The 17,070-nt window shown below is 44.3% G+C and overlaps 2 protein-coding genes across 2 annotated transcripts; both read left to right on the top strand.

The window, feature by feature from the left end:
* Nucleotides 1-4,940: 4,940 nt before the first annotated feature.
* Nucleotides 4,941-6,562, top strand: CARTPT (CART prepropeptide). The gene is made up of 3 exons (XM_052659329.1): nt 4,941-5,099; nt 5,526-5,609; nt 6,455-6,562. The coding sequence occupies exons 1-3, from the start codon at nt 4,941-4,943 to the stop codon at nt 6,560-6,562; spliced, it is 351 nt and encodes a 116-aa protein (XP_052515289.1).
* Nucleotides 6,563-11,943: 5,381 nt separating this feature from the next.
* LOC128066069 (40S ribosomal protein S2-like) lies at nt 11,944-12,874 on the top strand. The gene has a single exon (XM_052659150.1). The coding sequence runs from the start codon at nt 11,944-11,946 to the stop codon at nt 12,832-12,834; it is 891 nt and encodes a 296-aa protein (XP_052515110.1). The 3' UTR covers nt 12,835-12,874.
* Nucleotides 12,875-17,070: the final 4,196 nt, after the last annotated feature.

Below are 17,070 nucleotides of genomic sequence, written 5' to 3'. Positions count from 1 at the left end.
GGCCAAAGCTTTTAATAGCTTGTTCGAGACTGTCCAAAGCTCTTTTGTCCTTCTGGAACACACTGGCAACATCAGAAATGATGACTGTTCAGTCCGTCTGGGTCCTTCAGTGACCATGGGGAACAGAGCACTCCATCACCCCTTGATGCACACGGGTTGTGAGAAATATAGCTGCTTTTTTCAAGTCACTGAGATTTTGGATTGCTTGTTACTTACTATAGCCTAGTCTATTTCTCTAATTCAGTGCAAAATTAAGAAGCAAATATGGTGTGCCTAAAATATACAGTACAGGATATCTGATGGACTTGTTGGGAATGGAGGAAAATGCGATTGAAAATATGGGCAGGACCAAATTATGAGAAACTTTGTTACTATTGCTGGGAAGTTAACTACATTCAAATTGCTCCAGTAAGTCAGAGTCTGCCGCTTTAGTGCTAACACTATATTCCCTGTTGGGAGTTTCTTTGGTGGCTCAGTGGGTAAAGAATCCACCTGCCAATGCAGGGGACATGGGTTTGATCCCTGAGTCAGGAAGATTGCCTGGAGAAGGAAATGGCAACCCACTCCAGTATTCTTGCCTGGGAAATCCCAGGGACAGAGGAGCTTGCCAGGCTACAGTCCCTTGGGTGGCAAAGAGTCGGGCATGGCTTAGTGACTAAACAACAACGAACTCTATTTCCTGTAAGCTTAGAAGCTCTGGATCCAGAAGAGCTAGAGGAGAAGCTGGGATGGATGTGGGCCAGGGAGTGTGGACTGGGTGTGGCATTCCATCTGTTGCATTCCAGGTGTGCTGTGCAAAAGAGGCAGAGAAAGATGGGTTTGTCCTGCGACAAGTATCTCTTCATCAGTGATTCCTTCCTGTATCCTACTTAACAAGCTAGACCTTTCAGGTCAGGAAGCTTGCATTTGTGTTAGCATTTTAAAATTTTGAATTATTTGCGTCCACCCATTCTCCTGCTTCCTGTTCATTGGGTCCAAATCTGGAACTGTTTGTTGCTGCTTTGGATTTTCTTTTTCTGCTCTACTGTTCCTTTTTAGTCTTGTTTCCCATCACACATTGCCACCTCTCACATTCTCCATGCAGCCTACTCACCAGCAAAGCAGATTGGCCAGTGTCCCCCGAGATGTCCTCGCCTCTGTGACTTCACTTACACAGTCCTCTTGCGTCCAAGGCCTCAGAGTGGGATGTTTGCTGTTGCTGAAATTCTACCCACCCTCTAGGATCCAGCAGTTCATTTGCCATTTTTTGTTTCATGAAACTTCCTGTCTTTAGAGGGAATTAATCTCTGACTTCTCTGGGCTTCTCCTTCTCTGTTAGGACCCTGACTTCACTGAGATGTTGTATTAGGGGTATTTGTGGGCACGACTGGAGAAGGCAATGGCACCCCACTCCAGTGTTCTTGCCTGGAGAATCCCAGAGACAGAGGAGCCTGGTGGGCTGCCGCCTATGGGGTCGCACAGAGTCAGACACGACTGAAGCGACTTAGCAGTAGCAGCAGCAGTGGGCATGACCAGACCCAAAGATCAAGGGCAAGAACTTTGTCTTGATTATCTTGATTATCCTCCTAGGACTTAGCAGTGCTGTGAACATATTGGGCATTCATATTTTAAAAAATTGGAAACCTTGAAATTGGAGGCCTTTTAACTGAAAGCATAAAAAAATTAATGGAAAGCTTTGTCTCATTTCCTCTGCTTTATTCCTTTGGAGGCTGTCTGTTAGGCACATCTTCTTCCTCACTACACCTCCCAGTTTAGCACCAATACCAAATGTCCTTCTCTGGAAGATTATTTTCTTTCAGATAGTGATAAAGATGTTTAGTCAGAACAGAGTGAACATCAGCTCCTTTGGAAGAAAGGCTGTGCACTGAAAGTCAGTAAACAGAAGATGAAAATGGAAAGAAATCTCCCTTCTGGGGGCAGGAGGGTGGACAGCAGACAATATAGAGAAGCAAGTGTGCCCCCCAAACCCCCGAGAGATTATAAATGTGTCCAGAAAACAACAGAGGGATGTTTAACTTGAGGGAGGGGAGTTGCAGCAAACTCAGGTAAAAAAAACAATCTTAAATACAAATATTTAAGAATTTAAGGTAGCATGTAAATGACGTACTCTAAGCTTTAGAGGAAAAATAGTCCCCGATAAGATTTTAGCCCATCTCTCTGCAAAGATGGGGATATTCCCTATGTAGTACTTTCTCTCTATCCAGACACAAACAATAGCTTTTCCTTTATGCCACTCCTATTGGAAAGATAGCTCACAAGTTCAAGCCCCGCTGATACTGGGTTGGTGCTATCCTCTTCATGTAAGAAAGTGCTACATTGGGAATATCCCATCTTTGCAGAAGGATGGGCTAAAATCTTATTTGGGACTATTTTTCTTCTAAAGCTTAGAATAGCTTTATCCCTGGAGATGGGTTTTGCAATGAGTGTCAATATGTGTCTGTAAGTTATGAACGGCAATATGTGGCGCTACTGAAGTTTTATTGTGTAGAATTGCAAAGTATGTGTGAAAGGTAGAGCTAGGAGAGGTGTTAGATTAACTTTCAAGTTGTGTTTATCCCAAAGGGAAGTATTTTGGTGCTGTTAATATGTGTGCTACTTATTAAGGAAGATCTTACTTTAAAAAACTTATCATTTACTTAGCTGCATCAGGTCTTGGTTGGAGCACGCGGGGTCTTTTTTAGTTGTGGCATGCAGGATCTTTAGTTGTGGCGTGTGAACGCTTAGTTGCTGCACGTGGGATCTAGTTCTCTGACCAGGGATGAAACTCAAGCCCCCTGCCTTGGGTGTGCGGAGTCTTAAGCACTGGACCACCAGGAAAGCCCTGAGATATTACTTCTTGAATTGCTTTCCAGTGTGCGTTTGAGTAGTCATTAAATAACTTGATAAATGAAACAACGTATTATGTATTAACTAGGCTAATGACACAGATCATCTGCCAAATGATAGATCTGTGGGAGAATAAACTGGTAGATACTTTAGATGGGGTGATCAAGATTGAAACTGAGATTTTAATGACAGGAAATAGTCATTTGGGGATGAAGGAAGAACTTTCTAGGCAAGGTAAGTGTAAAGGCCTCAAAGTGGAAATGAGCTTGGCCTGTGAGAAGACCAAAAAGAAGGCTACTGAGGCTGGAGTGGAGGGGCCTGTGCCCTTTCGTTAAGACATGTGGTTGGAGAGGGGTGCAGATCAAGTACTTTGTAAGTCAGGATAAAGAATTTAGATTCAGTGCTTAGTGTGAGGGGGCTTTCCAGGTGGCACTAGTGGTAAAGAATCTGCCTGCCAACGCAGGAGACATGAGATGCAGGTTTGAACCCTGGGTGGGGAAGATGCCCTGGAGAAGGGCATGGCAACGCACTCCAGTATCCCTGCCTGGAGAATCCCATGAACAGAAGAGCCTCATGGGCTCCAGTCCATAGGGTTGAAAAGAGTTGGACACGACTGAAGTGACTTAGTACACACATTTAGTATGGAAAGTAATGGGAAGCAATTAGTGTACTTTACGGGGAAGAACACTCCGCTTGGGGGTGACTTATGGATTAGAGGAAAGCAAGAGAAGGTGTGGTGGCAGCTGGGGGTAAGCACGAAGTAGATTGGGACAGCTGTCCAGAACTGGGGTGGTAGCAACAGGGCTTGGCAAGAATGAATAGATTCGGGAGCAGTTAAGAGAAAGTGGGTGTGGTGAAAGAAGAAGCCAGATGGGCAGACAGGTGGGATAAGCCTCTAGGTAAGTGGGAAAAGATCTCCTATAGGAATTTCATTTCCATTTAGACTGTAGGAACTCCAATCTCTGAAAAAACTGTCTTCTGCAGTCCCTGAGGACCTGGCTCACCATTGACTTTTGATCTTTGAAGATAATTCCATAATTAGGTTGTTGCATTTTCCCCACCCTCTTTGCTTTCTCTCTAGTCAGACTTCTTAGGTTTCAGGGGTGGCAGTGGGTAAGAGGGGTTCTGAGGACAGCTGCATTTGACCTGAGGAAAAACTGAGATGCTGCCCGCAGTCACTTACCTGGTCAGCCTCAAATTTCAAAGGAAAGGCTTGGCGCTAATTGTGCTAAGGGCCAGGGGTTTTACATACCTAATCTATCATTCCATTCTCTTGAAAACATTGTGAGGTACATTTTAAAATTCCACTTTTCCAAAAGAAAACAAAAAATGGGTGAGGATCAGATATGTTTTTCATTTTGCCCAAAGTCACACAGTTTGTAAGGGGAGAGCCAGGACTGAAGCCAGAATCTGGCTCCCTACACTCTCCACGTAGCTGCTGAGTTGGGGTTAGCCTATTTTCCTTTCCTTCTCATTACCACACAGACTCCATCAAAGAACCCAGTAGGAGGAAGGCCGTGATTTCTTTCTCTTTTTTTCCCTCTCTCTCTTTTTTATGGACTGTATTTGCCTCCCTTCCACCACAGAGTGCCTAGTAAGGTGCTCAGCAAACGTTCGTGCCTGGAGGCAACACCGTCTTCCTGGTGCTGCAAACGGGGCTAGGATAAGGAGTAAGGCAGTGCTGTGAGGTGGATCCTGCTGCTGCCACGGCTGCTAGGCGATGGGGAGGGATGCTTCAGTGCCTCGACTCGAAGGCATTTTCCATTTCCTAGTTCCCTCCCTCTCTCCATCCCTCACCTCTCGCCCCTGGACTTCAGCTCAGGCCCCTAGGGGAGCGTCCCTTGCCGCGGGGCTGACAGCACTTGGGGGCGCAGGGTCCCGGTTCTCCGAGCTCTTGGCCATCTGTGCGCAGAACCTCGTTCCGGGGCGCCTGGAGCCCGGCGGGCATTGACGTCAAGCGGCGGCGAAGCGCTGCCTACAGACGGTTGACCCGGACCCTCCTCCACACCCCCTTCCTTCCTTCATCGCCCCCTCCTTCTTCCCTGAGCCCCGGCTCCGGCTCGCTATAAAAGGTGGGAGCGCAAGGTGTCCGAGTAGCGCCGAGTTTCAGCACCATGGAGAGCCCCCGTCTGCGCCTGCTGCCCCTCCTGGGCGCCGCCCTGCTGCTGCTGCTTCCTTTGCTGGGCGCCTTAGCCCAGGAGGACGCCGAGCTCCAGCCGCGAGCCCTGGACATCTACTCCGCCGTGGAGGATGCCTCCCATGAGAAGGAGCTGGTCGGTACCCCCCTCGCCCCGGACTTCCCTGGCTGCCGCGAGGTTCCTTGCTTTGTACGCGTCTCTCTCTCTCTCCCTGCCTCCCCACCCCGATTCTTAGATTCAGGGTCCGGGGAGGTGGGCACAAATCCCCGGCTCCCGCTGTCACCCGAAGAACGTCTTGAGCCCATAGGCTCCAGATAGTCTGTGGAGCAAATCCCTGATCCCGGCTCCTCGGAGCAACAGGAGTCTCCGCGGCTCCTGGCCCTGCGGTCAGTACGTGGGACAGCGCTCGCTAAGTTTCCAACCCTCGAACGTCCCTCTTTGCGGAGTCCAGGGGAGGAGTGTGTGGTGCCCCGGTTCCTTATAACTTGGGCGAAGTGAGCACCTGGGCTGGGCGCACAGCCAAGGCGGCAACTTGGGGATCCGGGGGGCGGTGTGTTGCAGATTGAAGCACTGCAGGAAGTTCTGAAGAAGCTCAAGAGTAAACGTATTCCAGTTTACGAGAAGAAGTATGGCCAAGTCCCCATGGTAAGGCTTTGGGGTCACCCCTCCCCATGCTTTTCTACGAGGAAATGCACCCCCTTGAGCCTTAGACACCAGCGTCTTCCGAGTATGTGGCTATTCATTCAGATAATGGGTTTGCAGAGTTCGTGGGCTCCCCTTTGCTTCCACCGTGTCAAACCTTTCCTCTTGGTCTCTAAAGTTAAAGAGTTGATTGGCCATTCTGGAACATCGAACAACTAGTACCAGGAATCTGCCCTTGGGTTTCTGTGGAAAGCAGTATTTCCTGAAAATATGCTTTTTTTTTTTAACCTCCCAAAGAATTCTGAGTGGAAGAGTCCTTGAATCTAGTCAGTTCTTGCTCCTCTAACTTACTTCCTGCCTTCTGAAGCACTGCCAGTTTTTAAAAACCTAAGTTCAAGTAAAAAATCTTGATTCCTGTCTGTTCACCTTCCTTGAATCACACACACACACACACACACACACTTTAATCTTTTTTCTTGGAATGAGAAGGTGGACACAGGGAGCAAGGATTGTGAGGTCTATTGTTTATTTCTTAGATGAAAAGGTCTGGTTGACTGTTTTTTTTTGACGAGCAATTGAAGGACCCAGGAAAGGTAACTTCCCTGAAAAAGGTAGAACACAGTAGGAGCAGTTCAATAATTTCAATTTCTTTCTTTTTATGTTCTCTCTCTCAAATGATAAGCACAAGGCTCTCCTTGTTTCAAGCCTGACTATACTTAGACCCACGGTGGTGGTGGCAGGGTTCATCTGTCCCTCCCCAGAGGCAGACTTTGTGTTGATGGGGAGACACGCCTGTTGGGAGCACAGGTGTGTTTGTGCGGCATGACGACACATTGTGTTGTTTGCAGTGTGACGCGGGAGAGCAGTGTGCCGTGCGGAAAGGAGCTAGGATTGGGAAGCTGTGTGACTGTCCCCGAGGAACCTCCTGCAACTCCTTCCTCCTGAAGTGCTTATGAGGCACCCACGCTCTCCATAAGCCCCCTCCCCACTTTCCCCAGGGGACCACATCTTTATCCCTGGAGTCTGGCTTTAGTAACAAAGTTTGCATTTCCCTCTAAGGAAAAGGGGGCTCTCTTCCTGCTGTTTCCGAATAAAAAGAACACATTAGATGTTACTGTGTGAAGGGTAATGCCTTGTATGGTGTTGCTATGTGTACAAAATATTCTATTCTTATTTTCTCTGTCTGACAAACTTTTAAAAGTGGATATTTAAGCAGAGGAAGAACTTCACTTTGAAAATTGTATTTTTGTAGGTGGCATGACAGGATGAAAATTAGATCAGGTAAAATCTTGACAGATGACATCACAACCTGGAAAATAAATCACCCAAGTATCACAAATTGAAGCATGTACAAATTATACATAATAAAGTGTTTTTCATAATTGCTCATAGCGCATTGTTGTTTCTGCATAAGTAATTTAAATAGGAATGGTGGGATTAATCACACCGTTGTTTTCAAGGAAAAATGTTTTTAAAATAGAGGTCCACTGGGAAAACAGCACCAGGACTCCAAGGAGCTTTCATCATTAATTAGGAGTTTGCTGCACAAACTTTGGTACATGATTTTCCTTTGATTGCAGTGGTGTGTGATGTATGTGTGTTTGTGTGAATGGATGTGTGTGTGGGTGCTGTGTGTGTGTGTGTGTGAGAAGAGAGCGAGAGATGAAATGAGGATGATTGGAGTTGAGCTGATACATTTTGTTTATTAAAACCTTCAGCTAGAACCCTTAAACAGGGAGAACAATAGAAGAGAAATTATTTCAACCTTTAGTTACATTAAGAGCAATTTGAAAAATTAAGAATTTTGTTTTGACAGTTCCTTTATTAGAAGTTATGCATTGGTTAAAAAAGTAGAGTCTTTGGGGGTTGTTTTATGTCCAGAGGAAGGTAAATAGCCATTTTAGCTGCTCTAAGAGTGTGAGACCCAATAATTACCACTGTTTAATACACAATCTTGGAAATATTCTCAGTTCAAAGGGGAGAATGGTCGTTTCAGTAAACAGTTTCGACGGGAACAAGTGACAATCGATGAGGGCAGGTTCAACTCGAGAAATACAAAAATCTTAAATGTAAAGTTTAGGAGCCATTAAATGTTTCTGAGTGCTTACCTGAGGTCACATTTCTGGGACTGTAAATCAAACTAAATATTTAGGAACAAGCATCTCGAGAGGAACAGTGGCTTTTTCCTAACGCAAACTCAGGAGGCCCCTGCATAAAAATAGAATTTAAAAATAAAGTCCCTCCACTGATTCTTAGGGATCTAGAATATGGTGTTTAAAATATTGCCATACACAATTGCCCTTTACTCTTATTGCCCTTTGCTCTTATTATTACTGTTAGCATGACTGGTCCTCTTAATTATCTTGCACGATACTATTATCACTTTTTTCCCCCCCAGAGTAGGGAGCAGACACCAAGAGAGAAGATAGGACTAGTTCAATCAATCCTAAATCATGATTTCAGTTCTAATTTCTCCAAAGGTTTGTCTTTTCTCTCTGTGACACCCCAGGCAATTGAGCAGGCTGTATGGATGCTCAAATTCCCCAGAAAACATTTCTTTCTTTAACAGAAATTAGATCAATGTATTTTAGGGGAGTCACATTTCCATTTGAATACCAGGCTTAGTTGTGATTGAAATGTGTTGCATTTTAATTTTTAAAAACTGAAAAGAGTAATTAAGTAATTTCGTAGTCCACCGCTTTTCCAGAAAGCAGTTCAACTGAAATTCTAATCTTCTTCTTGAGTACCTTAGCTCTTCCCATTTGTGTCAGTCCTAAGTAAGATGAGGAAACTGTTTTAATCATTGGTTACTGCATAGACAAGATCCTCAGGTATAACACTTAGAACTGCTTCCTATTTCACCCTGCAGTGTTTCTCCCCAAAGCAAGAAGTGTTGAAAGAATTTGCAGTTCAAAATAAGAATAAGAATATTTTAAGAATATTGTTCCAAACCCCTTTAATTTGTACCCCTCACCATTACCCCTACTATATCATCCCTCCTTTCCTATTTAATACAGCTAAAGGGTGTGGGCTTATGGGAGACTGATGATGGAGAATCTGTGGGCTGGATATGAAATGACTGTTTTCTGAAAATTTTTTGTATAGGCCCATATTTTAAGTTCATAGTGCTAATAGCATTTATATTGGTGATGGCAACACTTAATCTTAAGTGGCTTGTTAGAAGTAACTTTGCCTTCTCATTTTATCAGTATAAAAGTGCCTCTTCAAATAGAATGTTTTAATATATTTAATAATTGAAGGTCCCTGTGGAGAGGACAAGAATGTTAAAGATCAAGAAAGTTGAAATGATCAAAGTTGTTGCCCATATGGAAGCTTCCATATATATACCCTAGAGACATTTTGTGCGTGAATAGTGGGTGCTTGCTCAGTTGTGTCCGACTCTTTGTGACCCCATGGACTGTAGTCCGCCAGTCTCCTCTGTCCATGGGATTTCCCAGGCAAGAATACTGGAGTGGGTCACCATTTCCTCCTCCTGAGACTGGCTGAAAGATCGAGGGTCTGGGAACTGACAAGCTCCTCCACCTAAAGATCTGAGGAATAATAAAGCATAGGAATGGAGCAGTGGTTCTCACAGGAGCCTGGGATGACATATGAAGATTGATGGATAACTTTTCTCAGTTGCACACAACCATTCCTCTTCCTATGGTGATTACTGATATTATACCCCTTACGCTATGCCAGAATCTGGAGGGCTCTGAGGGACCCAGATTCTATTTGTGTACCTACACTCTCCCATGGACGGAGGAACCTGGTAGGCTGCAGTCCATGGGGTCACACAGAGTTGGACACGACTGAAGCGACTTAGCAGCACTCTCTCCCCAATCCAGAAAATGGCACACCTGACTCTAGGTATTGGCAGAGATTCTTTGCTTGACCGAACTTTAGTTGGGCTCCTGAACCTTGTCCTAGACCCACCTGTGTACTTCCTTGCAAAATATAATATTACCGAGAGCCCTGCTAAGTCAGTTTATCAAAAAAAACCAAAAAACAAAAAAAACAACCAAAAAACCCCACCCTGGATGTGTGATCACTTTCCAAATATGATCCAGTTCCTTACCCTCACCACCTCCTAGGTGACGTCTGATCACCCTGGCCCCGCCTTCACTAAAGAGCTTGTTAGGTCAGTTTAGCCAAAGTCTCCCCTTTTACCTGTTAGTAACTTTCCATTCATAGACCTCCCACCTGTCCCTTAGCCATAAGTTACTACTTGCTCATTTGGACTTGCCCCCTTCGGTACCTAAGTCTCTTTTCCCTTATTGCAATAGTCCTGAATAAAGTTCGTTTTTGTGGCTTTAACAACTGTCCAGCTATATCATATCTTTTTTTTGATAGTTTGAAGTGTAGTTAGATAAGGGGGTTTGGGATTGTTTAGTTTAAATAAGAACCTCAGGTGGTTCTGCTAAGCTTCCTCTTCCAGAACCACTATAACGCTGAGCTAATTTTTAATATATTTCATTCATTCCACACTTTTTCAAGTATTTCCATGTGCCAGGTACTGAAAACGTAATGGTAAGTAAGATAGATATAGTTCCTGTTCTCATAGAGTTTATAGTCTAGTGACTGACAGTCTAGCGGCAAGAAAAATTAATAACAAAAATTATAAGCTATGAGAAATTCTATGGAGGACATGGTGATATCAAATGAGCAGTCAGGAAAGGTGATATTTGAGCTGAGAGTTGAAGGGTAAGGAGCTAGTCTTGTCAAAGACAGAGTGGTTGGAAGGAGAAGAAATGACAAAGGGCTTCAGGCAGAGGTTAGGACTTATTCAAAGGCAGGATAGATGTCGACATGCTTGAGGAACTGAGAGAAGACCCAGGACTCTCAGCAGATGAATGCCAGATGAGGGGAGGCACAAGAGGCTACCCCTGTGAGTAGTTCTTTGGGTTCCCTTGGGGGGTACACAGTTGCCTTGATCAGGTGCCAGGTGATATCAACGAATATTCATAGGTCACGAATATTTCATGGGAAAGTAGGACTGAGAGTAAGGAGGGGGCTGTCCTGGCATCAACTTCCAGTTTTCTTTGTCTCGGTGATGGATGAATAGAATTCTGCTACATGCTAAGTTGCTTCAGTCGTGTCTGACTCTGTGCGACCCCGTGGACAGCAGCCCACCAGGCTCCTCTGTCCATAGGATTCTCCAGGCAAGAACACTGGGTTGCCATTTCCTTCTCCGGAATAGAATTCTCTTACCTGGCCAATGTGTTGACGGTTTGTGTCCTTTATCTTCCTAAGCATGTATGTGCTCCTCAGGGTATCTAGTCTTGAGGATCTGTTAGCAAAATTATTTTGACTTGAAAATAATTTCTGTGAATATTTCTAGCTGGTGTTCCTAGCACTATTGAGAGGAAGACTCAGCAGAAGGGAAGAGGTTAAACATTTAGAAGAAAGGAGAGATAATTGATGAAGCAAGCTCTTGGTCAGGGATGAGGGGACACGATTCAGAGCCAAGAAAAAGATTAGTTTGTAGGAAGAGTGGGAAGGTGGGGGAACATGGTGTGGACAGATACAGGTGACTTTGTAGGTGTGATGGCAAGAAGTTGAGGTGGTTATTTTATGGCTTCTGTTTTCCAAGGGAAATAGGAGGTAAAGTCTTCTGCTGAGGAGAAGATGAAGCAAATTGTCCGTTCAATAATTATATGTACACAATATAGAAATTGATAATAGGTATCTGCCATAATGTGAGAGATTCACCACATGACGTGATACGTCAAATGCTAGGCAGAGAGAAAAATGGATTTAGAAGACACAAGTGGTATTCGAATATTCTTTGAAGAATGTGTATTTCAAAAGGTGACGATTGGAAAAACTTATTTAAGGCGTGGGAAATAGTGTGAATGAAAGTACATCGGGAAAAGGGAACGCAGTAAGAAATAGCTTGAGTGCTGAGTCCATGTGGCGTCCACATGGTGTAAACTAGTGAGGGAGGAGACAAAGGGGCTCAGGCTGCGGGGTAAGGGCCCAAGGCTTTATTCCTGGTAGCAGAATGACATGACTAGGGCTGTGCTTTAGGAAGCTCTCTGATTGCACACTAAGAGAGGGGCCAGAGGGAGACATGAGCACAGAAAGGGCAGGCAGGAGGCTATTACAGAAGTCTAGGAAAGAAGTGACGAGGGCTTGGGTTGACATCATTCAGGGGAAAGTCCAAGGCAGTAGTTTCCCCAAACTCTGCTGTCCGTAATGGTGTTTTCTCTTTTAGTAAAACAGTGCGGAGGTGGGGGTGCCAAAGCTACTTATATCCAATTTTTAATTGTTCTAATTCAAAATTTAGCACACTTGCATTTAAAAAGTCAGGTTCGCTTCTTCGAGAAAACACCAAATGGCGGATGACGCCGGTGCTGCGGGAGGGCCCGGAGGCCCAGGCGGCCCCGGGGGCCCCGGAATGGGAGGCCGCGGTGGCTTCCGCGGAGGCTTCGGTAGTGGCGTCCGGGGACCGGGTCGCGGCTGGGGTCGCGGGCGGGGCAGAGGCCGCGGAGCTCGCGGAGGCAAGGCCGAGGACAAGGAGTGGCTCCCCGTTACCAAGCTGGGCCGCCTGGTCAAGGACATGAAGATCAAGTCTCTGGAGCAGATCTACCTTCTCTCTCTGCCCATCGAGGAGTCTGAGATTATTGACTTTTTCCTGGGAGCATCCCTCAAGGATGAGGTTTTGAAGATTATGCCCGTGCAAAAGCAGACCCGTGCTGGCCAGTGGACTAGGTTCAAGGCGCTTGTTGCCACTGGGGATTACAACGGACATGTCGGTCTGGGTGTCAAGTGCTCCAAGGAAGTAGCCACTGCCATCCGTGGGGCCATCATCCTGGCCAAGCTGTCCATCGTCCCTGTGCGAAGAGGCTACTGGGGGAACAAGATCGGCAAGCCCCACACGGTTCCTTGCCAGGTGACTGGCCGCTGCGGCTCCGTGCTGGTGCGCCTCATCCCTGCCCCCAGAGGCACTGGCATCGTCTCCGCCCCTGTGCCCAAGAAGCTGCTGATGATGGCCGGCATCGACGACTGCTACGCTTCTGCCAGGGGCTGCACCGCCACCCTGGGCAACTTCGCCAAGGCCACTTTTGATGCCATTTCCAAGACCTACAGTTGTCTCACCCCTGACCTCTGGAAAGAGACGGTGTTCACCAAGTCTCCATATCAGGAATTCACTAACCATCTTGTGAAGACCCACACCAGAGTCTCTGTGCAGAGGACGCAGGCCCCAGCTGTAGCCACCACATAATTTTATAAAGGGAATAAAAAAGTGAATGAAGCCAGTTTAAAAAAAATAAAAAAAATAAAAAGTCAGGTTCATTTAGATATAATTTGTATGTAATAAAATTCATCCTTTTGAAATGTACATTCCCTGTTTTCAATGTTCATTTTTAAATGTTTTAATTTTTATTTTTGGCTACACCATACAGCATGTGGGATCTTATTTCCCCAAGCAGAGATCAAACCCATGGCCTTTATATTGGAAGAGTGGCATCTTAACCACTGGACTGTCAGAAAAGTCCCCAATTTCAGTGTTAAAATGTTCTTCCTTTAATGAAATGATTGTGAAGATAGGTGGTGGTTGTTTTTCTAATGCTTCCGTTAAAACAGAATTTGGCATCTCTATTTTCAAATGCCAGAATTTGGGAAGAAATTTGACTGGTCTAGAAAATCTGGAAATCTGGAAGCCACTGAACTCATGGAGGCTTATAAAATGAGGAGTCTGGAAGGCTGGAAGGATGGTAGATGCCAGCGAAAGGAAACACGGAGAGAGACGCTTGTCGGGGAAAAGGACTGAAGTCTCGAAGGAACCTGGAGCTTCTCTAGATTTGCTCCAGACTCCAATTCAGTGTGGTTTCACCAGAACAGAGGTAAGTGCAGGCTCGCCTTGCAAAGGAAGTAGGAAGCCTGGCTTCCAATCATGGTTCTGCCCCTCATGAGTTGGGCAGCCTTGCAGGGCTTCCAACAGGCAGACATCTAAGATTCCCCCTCCAGTTGAGATGTTTGGACACTGAATTCAACTTTATTTGATCACATCTAATATTCTATGCTTGAGCAACTGGGAAATAAAGCAAATAAGCTTCAATTCAAATTGGTTTCAATTTTACTTAAACCATGGGCTTCCCTTGATAGCTCAGCTGGTAAAGAATCCATCTGCAATGCAGAAGACCCCAGTTTGATTCCTGGGTAGGGAAGATCCTCTGGAGAAGGGATAGGCTAAACTCCAGTATTCTTGGGCTTCCCCTGTGGATCAGCTGGGAATCTGCCTGCAATGCAGGACACCTGGGTTTGATCCCTGAGTTGGGAAGACCCCCTGGAGAAGGGAAAGGCTACCCACTTCAGTATTCTCGCCTGGAGAATTCCATGGACTGTACAGTCCATGGGGTCGCAAAGAGTCGGTCATGATTGAGCAACTTTCACTTACTTGAACCACAGGCTTTAACAAGAAAGAATGAACCTGAAATCACCTCAATTTGAGTTTTAGTTTATTTATTTTATTTTTTGGCTGCACCACGCAGCATGGATGGGGGACTTTTCAACAAGGAATGAAACCTGTGCCCTTTGCGGTGGAAGTGTGTGGTCTTTACCACTGTGCCACCAGGGGAGTTCTGAGTTTGAATTTTAAAATAACTAATAATTTTCTTCAGAGAGGTTTTGGATTTATTAGTTATTTAGAATTTTTTTAAGTTTTAGATTTATTATTTAATATTTTTTGGTGCTATCATGTATGCTTTTTAGTTCAATCACATTTCATAATTGGTTGATTTGTATATGGGAATATTCCATACTATGTGTATACACTGGCGAGATCCTGTAATGTTCCTGAACTTTCCTATTAGTTAGCTTTAAATATTGCTTATATATTCTCTTAGATGTCTGTGTAGACGATTGTGTCACCTGAAAATAAGGGTAGTTTTCAATTCCTTTCTAATTCTTATCCTTTCACTTACTGTTTTATTACATTGACTAGGTCTATCAGTGTAATGTCAGTATATGGAGGTGGCAGCAGGCATTCTTATTGATGCTTGACTTCCGTGACAGTGCTTCCGAAGCTTAACAGGGAGTGTGTGTGTGTGTGTGTGTGTGTGTGCGTGTGTATTAAAAAAATATATATCCTTTCTTAGGTTAAGGGATTTTACTTTGTTTTTTTTTTTTTTCAAAAATGGGGTGGGAGGTGAGAGAGAGGTACAAGAGGGAAGGCACACGTGTATACCTATGGCCGATTCATGTTGATGTATGGCAGAAACCAACAAAGTATTGTAAAGCAATCATCCTTCAATTTAAAAGTTTTAAAAAACCTATTCAGATGGTATATACAGAATGGGTAAACAACAAGTTCCTAGTGTACAGAACAGGGAACTATAGTCAATATCCTGTGACAAACCACAGTGGAAAAGAATATTAAAAAGAATGCATATATATGTATATCTGAGTTACTTTGTTGTACAGCAGTAATTAACACAATGTTGTAATTCAACTATACTTCAATAAAAAATAAATTAAAAATAAATGAGTATTAAGTGTCAAAGAATTTTTTCCGTATTTATTGAAATAATCATTTATGTTACTCTATTAATTTTATTAATGTTTTACTTAATTTTACTTACCTTTTAATGATCTGACTTAATTCTCCTCCCAGAGAAGTAGGCAGCCTCTAGCTGACTCCGTGGATACAAGCTAGTGGTTGAGCAATCAATCTTGGAGGAATTCTGAGGTGGAAAGATCAGGGCTAGGGTCTAAGATTCTGCCATTTTCTGCAGCTATCGCCCTTGATCCTTCCAGGTGAGCAGCTAATGCTTCTCACAGCCAAGGGCCTGGATCCCTGTCTGAGAGGCTACCATTTGGCTCTGAGCAGCCACTGGGAAAACCGCACGCCTTCTCCTGCCCTCGTCCCCATCACAAACTTCCCCCAACAGTGTACTCCAGCCCCGCTGTTTGTGCTGCCTGGTCCCTCACTTTGTGGCTTGACGTGGTGAATTTATTGATAGATTTTCTAATGTATTGATCACTTCTGACCAGGGATTGAACTTGGGCCCTGGCAGTGCAAGTGTGGCATCCTTAACCATTGGACTGCCAGGGAATTCCCTGTAGTAGAATCTCTTCGTTAAAAGCTTATATAATCTTATTTATTTTTGGCTGTGCTGGGTCTTCGTTGCTGCATGGGCTTTCTCTGGTTGCAGCAAGTGAAGGCCACTCTCTAGTTGGCCGTGCATAGACTTCTCATTGTGGTAGCTTCTCATGCTGTGAAGCATGGGCTCTGGGGTGTGCAGTTTTCAGTAGTTGGGGCACAGGGGATCAGTTGATGCTGCTCCCCTGCTCTAGAACACAGGCTCAGTACTCGTGGCACATGGCTTAGTAGACCTGCAGCAAGGTGGGATCCTCCCAGACCAGGGGTTGAACCCCTGTCTCCTGCATTGGCAGGTGGATCCTCCACTGAGCCACCAGTGAATCTCCCACAGTAGAATCTTAAACTTGTATCTTCCACGGTACTTTCTAGTCTCTTTCTAAGTAACTGAAACGCTTAAATTTTTCTACCTTTTTCATCTTAGCAATAATATACTAACATTTGCATTAAATTTCCCAACCAATAGCAAACATTTTCTGGACTTCATTCTAAATTTTACTTGTATTGCTCATCATTGATTCTTCTTAACATCATTTCAGTTCTTGAGTTATTTATTCCAATTCAAGAGAATCTTTCTTTTAGTGACTTTTGGAGTTCTGGGTACTGGGTATTGTGTTTCTCATTCATTGCATACTTGAATTTGTGTTTATTTTGCTTTTTCAGGGAACAGGCTTTTAAAAATTGATGTAGGCGCTTCCTGTCATGCTGTTGATCTATTTTTTCTGGCACTGGGGTAAGGGAAATCTTTCACTGTAATTGTCATTTTTTTTTGAGTAGGAGTCTTACCTCTTCCTCAGTCTGTGAGTAGAGATTATTTCCTATACTTGAACTTCAGAAATATCACTCAGGGTATCTTGGTCTATATCTATCTCCATAATCTAGCTTGAATCTTGTTCAGCCCCTTCAATGGAAAGATTCAAGATTTTTTTTGATTAAGAGAAAGGTATTTTTCTCATTTCTTTGATTATTGTTTCTCTACTGTATGTTTAATTCTCTTTCTGGGATTCCTTTTAGGTAAATATAGAATCTCATATCTATATTCATGTGAACTATATCTTTTCTCCTTTTCACCTTGATAGTTTCCCTCTGAGTCCTGGGGAAAATTTTTGATGTGGTTCTCTAATTCATAGATTTGGTTTTATTCAGTAACTCACTTTCTGTTCACTAGATCAGTCCCCACAAAAGACATTTCCCCAAATTCCCATTTTTTTTTTGTGGTTTTGATGGAAAAAGCAAATACTCCTGAAAGGCCCAGACCACCCAATTACTCATGCTTATATTAGATGGGTTTTCCACAGCCCCTCTTTTTGGTGATGACAGAAAGACTGAGGTGTTAGGGCACTGTAGGGACACACTGGG

Source organism: Budorcas taxicolor, chromosome 20, assembly GCF_023091745.1.
Source record: "Budorcas taxicolor isolate Tak-1 chromosome 20, Takin1.1, whole genome shotgun sequence".
Lineage (NCBI taxonomy): Eukaryota > Metazoa > Chordata > Mammalia > Artiodactyla > Bovidae > Budorcas > Budorcas taxicolor.
This window is presented reverse-complemented; position numbering and strand designations above follow the sequence as displayed.